This window comes from Etheostoma spectabile, chromosome 2 (assembly GCF_008692095.1).
Source record: "Etheostoma spectabile isolate EspeVRDwgs_2016 chromosome 2, UIUC_Espe_1.0, whole genome shotgun sequence".
Classification (NCBI taxonomy): domain Eukaryota; kingdom Metazoa; phylum Chordata; class Actinopteri; order Perciformes; family Percidae; genus Etheostoma; species Etheostoma spectabile.
Window position 1 is genome coordinate 27,595,161 of NC_045734.1, and position 8,365 is coordinate 27,603,525.

Consider the following 8,365-nt stretch of genomic DNA (forward strand, 5'->3'; position numbering starts at 1 on the left):
ATTTTGACCAGTTGGCAGAAATACTACTATTCACTTTGAAGGCGTATTAAAAGCCTATTTGGTCTATACAGATCAAATTTGATTGAACTATGAAATTATGATATATGAACAGAAATTTGTTTAATATATCATACTCAATTAGAATCCTTTCTATAGTTACTTGACTTTGTTTCTCAAGTGGTAAATTTGACTTCTTGAGTATTTTTAGGCTACTTTTACTTTAACCCTGTATTACTGCATACAGGGTCTCTCACTTGGTCTCAGTCTCTTGCATTGGACCTTCTCACAGTTGTCCTTCTCTAATAAGGGCTTTTATCAACAAATAAATATCGCTAAGAGCAGAGACCAATACGGGGTCTTGCTCTCTGCTCTTTCGCTTTAGCTATGAGTCAGTATAGTTATTGGAATCGGCGGAGCCGGGTAATTTTTTTTTTTAATGTAAGTATGTGAAGCTCGACCAAACCTGGGATGTGTCGATGTGCGATATTCTTACTAACAAAACAACACTGATGCAGATATGTGTAGATTTGTTTGTGCGAGGAGGTCTGACACCCAGCGCTGAGGGACACAAGGGAAGAGTAGAGGAGAAATGGCAGTGTACAGGTAAAGGGAAGCTGGGGAAGATTTTTAGGAATCTATCTCTTATCTCTTATATGACGCGGGGGGACACACATCGGCCCCAGGGCAGTTGGTCAAAGCAGCGGAGATGAAACAGCTCACCCAAGACAGTGAAACAGTTTAGAGAGGAGCAATCAATATAAATATGAAATTGTTGATCACAAACTATTGTTCACATCTCTACATAATGAAAGGCACAGGCTTTCTACTTACAATAATATAAATAAATCAGATTTTAACTGATGCAAAGACGTTAGAAATGATGCATCGTGAGTTCATCCCAAATACTATCTGGTGCAAACTATTTTATTTTATTTATTTTTTTAATCCATGCACTCACATCGTGCACTTTTATGCCTGTGCGCCAATGCAAATTGGTCCTCCAATCCCAAATATATGCTGCTAATAATATATTTTTCAGTTGGAATATATTCCAATTGAAATCATTTCCAAAGAAAAGCTTTGTTTAAACCATGTCCCTGCTGAGTCATGACTCTATAATCTCTCATTACATGTTAAATACATATTACATTTTATACAACGGTAACACATTGAAGGGATTCTCTTATACTTGAGAGATGATGGTAAGTAACTGAAAACTGAAAAAAACTACAGACACCAATAAGTCTGTGTACATCAAGATTAGAAGAATTACAAGAACGTCAACAGTGTGCAGCCTGGTCCATGTTCTCTTTAGTGCAATAGAGTCAGCGAGACATCATTCGCACAAACTCTGTAGAAGGAAAAGACGTGTTGTTATTGCTGGTTAAAAAGTAAAAGGGTTTAACTGTATTCATCCTTCCACCCTCTTCTTTTCCTTCTCTCCTTAACCTGAACATCCACCTATGAACTTGATTTTTGATTTTCCATTGAGTCCTACTACCACCTGAAAGCAGTGTCTGGGGATCTTTGCAGGCACTTTCCCTTTTTTTCCTTTTTTTTCCTGTCTTTCCCCCCTTTTCTCTTGGCTAAAGTATTAATCCCTCACCTTCAAAGTCCACCTGTCCGTCCCCGTTGAGGTCAATGTCTCGCAGGATCTCGTCTATCTCGCGGTGGTTTAGCTGCTCCCCCATTAGTTTCTTCATGGCTTCCCTCAGCTCCCCAAGGCTGATCTGGCCGTCGCCATCAGAGTCAAACTGGGAAACAAGTTGGATGGGGTAGGGGTTATTTTTTGAAAGCATATAAAAAGTAATGCATTAGAAGTGAAAGTTGGGTAAAAGGGGTGATTCAGTAGCCTGGTCCTACCAGACTCTGGTCCATTAGCCTGGTCCTACAAGACTGTGGTACATTAGCCTGGCCCTACCAGACTCTGGTCCATTAACCTGGTCCTACCAGACTCTGGTCCATTAACCTGGTCCTACCAGACTCTGGTTCATTAACCTGGTCCTACCAGACTCTGGTCCATTAGCCTGGTCCGACCAGACTCTGGTCCATTTCATGTGTACAGAGAGTCTGACTACTCTCCATTGACAAGTATTAACTTCTTTGAAGGCGGGTACTCTATTGAAGTTCAAAACTATTGGATCTGCCCAGAGCCACTCTGGATCTGCCATAACCAATAACTAGCGTTTGGTTGTGACATGTGTCATGCGCATGTGCAACAAGAGGGGAGACTGACGAGGCTTATATTTAGCAATGGTATCGGTAGCGTTAGCCTCACAGCATTAGCCTTAACAACTCCTTTACCACTAATGGAGCAAGATGGAAAATCAAACTTTCTCGAACCCCGTGTGGGGGGGGGGGGGGTAGTCCACAACTTCATGGCCACCAATTTGTCAGCGTTGCCACAACGGAGTGAATGGCTTTGCTCACATCTTTCTACGCCGCCATTACGGAACTACAACTCTAGTGCACGGCCTCAACGTCCTCGCTCTCAGCCGCTCCTTCTGTTCGCTGACTGGACCGGTACAGATTTGTCCAGAGAAAACCAGCAGAAGAATACACCGCACACCCAGACGATGGACTGAAGGAAAACGAAAATTGAGTGGAAGTACTGTATGTAGGAGGGCGGCGCCAGGCTAGTGATTCAAGGACCTCAGTGACAAAATGGTGGTATATTTGGACATAAGCATGGACTGTATAAAAGAAGTGGATGTAGCTTCTGGGTCTAAAACGTGAAGCCGATGTTCCTTATACCTGCCTTCTGTCCTATTTGTTTTTTTGTACATGTATGGTCCTATTTAGAGTAACATTTACAATAAAGCAAGGCAATGCTTTGGAGCTTGGCTATCTTGTGAATGCATTTTTTGAAATAAATTAACTAAAAGCTACAATACAAAGAGATATTCTTCTATGTGGCGTGCCAGCGAGACGAGGAAAGGCTGGTCAGGCCAATATTACAAATTACTTGTTACAAAACGATCAGTTGTAGTCTTTACCTCTGTCCGGGTCAATGTGTGACGTCCACTTATTTTATGCAGTCTATGGCTAAGTTAAATTATGTTGCGGACCTCTTTGAAGGCGTCCCTCAGCTCCTTGACTCCAATCATGTCTGCAGTCTCAGCGAGCATTTTGGGACCCATCAGTTCCACAAAGTCCTCAAAGTCCACTTTGCCGCCACCTAAAGGGTACGGACAAACAAATGTTTTAGTGATCATTTTGTGTCTTTAACAAGTCAACAAATTGATAACCAGATTGATTAGTTAGTGTCCAACGTTATATGTGACACCTTTTCCTAATGTACAGTGTTTTAATGCCACACAAAGTCTAAAGAGCCATGCATTATGGGCATACAGGGTGCCCTCTTTCTGTTTTACGCATCCCCTCTCTGTATTGTGTATTCATGTGTATTTTGTGCTGACGTTTGCATGCAGGACTCACAGATCTGCTGGCTGAGTTCTATCAGTTCCATCTCTGTTGGCATGTATCCCATAGTCCTCATGCACTCGCCCAGGTCCTTACAGCTGATGAAGCCATCCTTGTCTTTGTCAAACTCCCTGAATGCCTCACGCAGCTCTGCAGGGAACACACGTGTTAGGAAGGGCGACTGAGTTAGAGAAAGACAGACATATTGCATGTTTTTACTCTATAGGTCTTATGTCAAAGCCTTCTAGAATTGTGACTTGATTGTTGCATCTTTCAAATGAATGGGGGTTGATGGTTACGTTTTTGTAGGAAAATGAGACAATCCTGGTGATAAGGGATTAGCTACGTCCCAGTTCAGGGGCGGCTTGGTTCAGCCTTCGTGGGCTTCGAAGGCTGAACCAAGCGGTCTCCGAAATGAGATGGTCTGGTCCGCAGAGTATATGTGATAAGCTTATATAGTGATAAGCGATCAAAACATCAACTACAACACCAAAATAGAGCCAGAAGTTGTCTCAAAGAGAACGGGACAAAAATCATAAACCCTCATGTAGCCTACGTGAGGACATCTGTTGTCTCTGAGGACCAGGGCTCCAGTCAGCTCACAGCGGGGTCTTTGAGCAGGACTGCCCGGCCACTTATCTAGCTACTCCTGCAGAGCTAGCTGGCATCAGGCAATTTATTGAGCTTCTCAATCAGAAGCAAAATTGGAGCACATTGCCATCCATTTTCATAACACTCCCTATATTTGACATCCACACAGTTAATTTCTTGCCTAAAACATTCTCAGAATTGAATTTAATAATGAAATAGCAGATGAAAATTGTAAAAGAAATTGGTTGTTAGCGTTTGTGTTTGCCTTTGCTTCTGATTGAATGCCGTAATGAATGCTGGTGATCCTGGTGCTGTGAAGAATACAACAGTTGGGTCCATCTGAATTCGGTGAAAGGAGGCCGCATTTGTGGACCACATTTAAAAGAGCCTTCACAATTTAATGAAATGGACAGCCTTCGTCACGCCGGTGTGACGCAACCGGTCCAGGAGTGCAGCCTCCGAAGGCTGCAGGCCCTGAATTGGGAAATAGATATTGTCTCTGTATGTGTGTGTGTTTTCATTTTAAAAAGTCGTTCTGGAGTCTGACAGTATTATAGGAATGGAATAGAAATCGCTGGACTGCATTATTACCAAATAGGAAGAATAAACACATGCCAATATGGTTTGAATGTGGTGCCCTGATTGGTTTACGGCGACTGTTGATTCTCCATTGTTACGTGTTTTTAAGCAGTCAATGTTATTTCTTCATTTCATCTATTATTTTGAGTTTGAATTTTGGTAATCATTTCTTCCACAGTGAAATCACAAATTAGGTTCCTGGGAGTGGTGAGTGTAAGAGTGTTAACCAGACTTGAGGAATACTATTAAATTGTGAATAAAAATACTATCCCTATGAAAAATTATCCTTCACTATGATCCTCCACGGTTCAGGTGAAAGGAATTGCCCGTCTTTTTTTTTTTTTGCCGTCAAACTACAGGTTTTGAGATTTGAAAGGAAGGCGGTTCAGGGAGAAGACCGGGGAGCCACTCAGGGAGCAGGGACTGGGATTACGTTTTTGACATCTCTGTGGCCTACCTTCCATTTCCTCTGGTCGTAGATCTCTGTCCTGCGTTGGTGCGTACGGAAGACAGAACACACAGACAGAGAAAATGGACAGCCGGTCAGGTTAACCACACACTTTCACTCTCATTCTCCACTCACACACATTCACAGTGACACAACATGCAGGAAACATTTTACTGCTTTGGCTTCTATTGGTTCCATTGCTCCAGTGAAGCATTTCTGTTCCATGTTAATCGCCTGAGCAGAGATTCCATTGCTGGATTATTTGGGTTTCGGTCTGAGTGACCCTATTAACCTTTTTAGTTGATCTGCTACACACGCTTGTGTCCAATCTGATTGGACTGGCGGAGAAGCTTTGAAAGTCTGCTGTGCATATGCTCCAAAAAAGCAGGAAAAAAAAAAAAGCATCTTAACAAAACTCTCTCTCTTTCCAAACACACTGGAATAAGGCACACACGTCTATATCATAGACATTATGCATGTTGAAAGAATTCTGAGAAACCCCCCACCCTCCCCAAAAAAACACCCCATCTTTAATTTTAAAGCCTAAAATGTCTTAAAAATGAGTTTCAACAGTAAATCCGTGACACTTTTAGCTACAGGAACACAACAAGAAATCTATTTACAGTTTGCTGGGCTTCAGTGTGTGTGGCATGGACAAAAGGTGATGCCAGGAGAAGTTTGTTGTCAACGTGCTGTGACATCAGCAGCAGGAATAACACAGGCCTGGATTAGAGGATTCGGGGGAGAGAGAGAACAGTGGCAGGGAGATTACAGATGTAAATTGTATTACAAATCACGAAGGCTTATCACTTTTTCATTTCTCGATGTGCCACTGATTTGTTTCATCTGCATCTGGATCTGCATCTGCAACTGTGTTACCGCCAGGTTCTGATTAACGGACAGTTACACACCTCGAGGCCGCAGCAAACACACTACGTTCCATTTTGTCTTTTTTTGCTCAAACACAGATGCAGGGATGCAAATGTGTTCCTCGTTGTTCACGTTTTGTTATTTTTCTGTTTTCATTCCCAAACTACTAGTAAAACCAAAGCAACCCGGCATCAACTAAAAGACGTGATGGCACCCTATTTGCTTTAGGAGGGATTCCAGTTATTCTATTATTTAGTAACAATTAGATGCCACCAACACCAAAGGAAAAACAAGTAAATGCAAACTAGACCCGGTATTGCATACTGTGCTCCTATAGTTTCTTATTTTCAGTTTTGAGAGAACAAATGGGGATTATGGGGGGGGATTAATAACCAGTAAAGGAAATCAGTCTCAACCTATCAATCTCATAATCTGTGTAGCCCGTCGAGGAATTTCATCTGTAAAATAAGAAAGTTCAGAACTGTGGTGGTGGCTCACTGGAACACTGATCATTTACAACAACTAGAGACTAAAGCCACACAGCCTTGACATAAAGGCTAAGGTTAGCACGCTAACGGCCGGCCGGTGTTCGCCATCATTTTGTAGGATATCCTACATAATTGTTGTGCATGCATATTAGGATGATACCATTTGAAACCCTTCATCAGAAGGCCTTGACTACTGGGACAATGTTGTTAACGTGCTGTTCAGTTGGAGTGGGAAACATCCTACCTGCTGGTTGGAAAGCTCTAATCTCTTCCATGATCATCCTCTTAGTTTAGCGTGTTAGCATGCTAACATTTACTAATTAGCACTAAACACGACGTCCAGATATGGCTGATCATTGTTCATTTACTGATAAATATTTACTCTTTTGGTGTCCACTAACTCCTGAGTTAAACTCTGGCTAGCTGCTAAATGTTTTACTGTGTTCACCAGCTAAATGCCGACCTTACACCAAATTACTTATCAAGCAAGTCAGAGACAAATTTCCAATTCCGGAATTAATCCTGAGAGTCTTGCTAGAGTTGGGGCATGCTCCTGTCTTTTCAATTGTTGGGTGCAAGGTGGTCATAACCTCAGTCCGAGTCAGTTTTTTTCACTTCGTTACGTTCCAACAAAATCCAACGGGTTTGATATTATCGTAACTGTCAAGTCTCTGTAGTGCAATCATGTCAAATTGTCAACAACCAATGGGTGCGCTCCCTCCAGATCAAACAGAAAGCAGCAAACCCGGCAGAGCCAGTGTGGTTTATGGTTGTAAGGATGCAGCGCTAAGCTAAACGCTAAAGAGGGAAAAGATGATTTACAACGCTTTTGAAGCGCATCATCCAACAGGATCTTGTTGCAATCTTGCAAATTATGACCTTGCAAGAGCCCCAGTCTTTGCAAAATCTTATAAACTCTATAACCCTGTCTTGCACCTGGCGCAGTGTCTTTGCTAGGTTAAGACTGACGCAGTTGTCAATTTCCCATCCCGCACCCATGTTGTTTAAACAGCAAATGCACCTGCTCCCATCTGTGCGCCCATAGGTGTGCTGGTCTTACAGGGTGGTGTGTTCAGGTGAATTCTTGGCATATTGCTATCTTGAGGCAGTTGAAAGTGATCTCGCCATTGACAAAAACCTGGTCAGTCCATAACGCATCATTAGCCCGCTTCACCTCGTGGAGTTTTGGTGGCATGGTGCTCGTGGCATATCTCATCTACTTGGGAGCTTTCACATCACGCATGACTTTTTTCTCCTGAAAATCTCTCCTTCCTCCATCATAACACCAATGCACCAAGGTACAAACCTGCCCGGCTTTTAAAGGGAAGGGGAGATGACGTTTTGATTGGGTGATTGCATGTTACGCCCCAAACACACCCATGATTAATTAGGACACTAAGTACAACCCTTTTGAATCATGCACCCGGCACACGGACAGAGATGGGAAGTAACGAAGTACAAATACTTTGTTACTGTACTTAAGTAGATATTTCTGATCATTTTTACTGTACTATTTATTAAGCACGGCACAGAGAGATGAAAGTGAGAGAAAAGAATAAGAGACCAGCTGTCCGGAGGACAATCAATTGAGATTATGTGTGTGAGTCCTTGATGTGGGATAGTCCATGCACATTTAAAGTAGGTTAGCGAGTGATTCTGTTGTTTGTGTTCTTTATGTGTCTCCGTCCGTGTTTTAACAGGCACACCAGGGGCCAAGTTGGAAACCAGAATCAGCTTTAAATCCAGTCCTAATCGAGTCCTCACTAACAAGTTTCAAATCATTTCACTGGAGTTATTGTTATTATTGGTTGTGTCATCATTACCGAATTCAATCTAATTGGATGGGAGTATACTGTACTGACAGTAGCCTACTGTACATTTCACTTAACGCACCACTAAGACAACTGGACAGATTCAGCGATGGTATTAACGTTAGCACATATGGACGGCGACATGATGGAAAATG

At 42.4% G+C, this 8,365-nt stretch overlaps 1 protein-coding gene across 3 annotated transcripts in view; it reads right to left on the bottom strand.

Annotated features, from left to right (window-relative positions):
- Nucleotides 1-1,029: 1,029 nt before the first annotated feature.
- cabp2a (calcium binding protein 2a) overlaps nt 1,030-8,365 on the bottom strand; it is a 32,329-nt gene continuing 24,993 nt past the window's right edge. For all 3 annotated transcript variants that reach the window (XM_032541503.1, XM_032541497.1, XM_032541490.1), the window contains 5 exons: nt 5,051-5,081; nt 3,439-3,573; nt 3,069-3,178; nt 1,607-1,754; nt 1,030-1,351 (listed from right to left, as the gene is read on the bottom strand). In XM_032541503.1, coding sequence (XP_032397394.1) covers nt 1,326-1,351; nt 1,607-1,754; nt 3,069-3,178; nt 3,439-3,573; nt 5,051-5,081 — 450 coding nt within the window. In that variant the 3' untranslated portion in view covers nt 1,030-1,325. The remainder of the gene's footprint in view (nt 1,352-1,606; nt 1,755-3,068; nt 3,179-3,438; nt 3,574-5,050; nt 5,082-8,365) is intronic.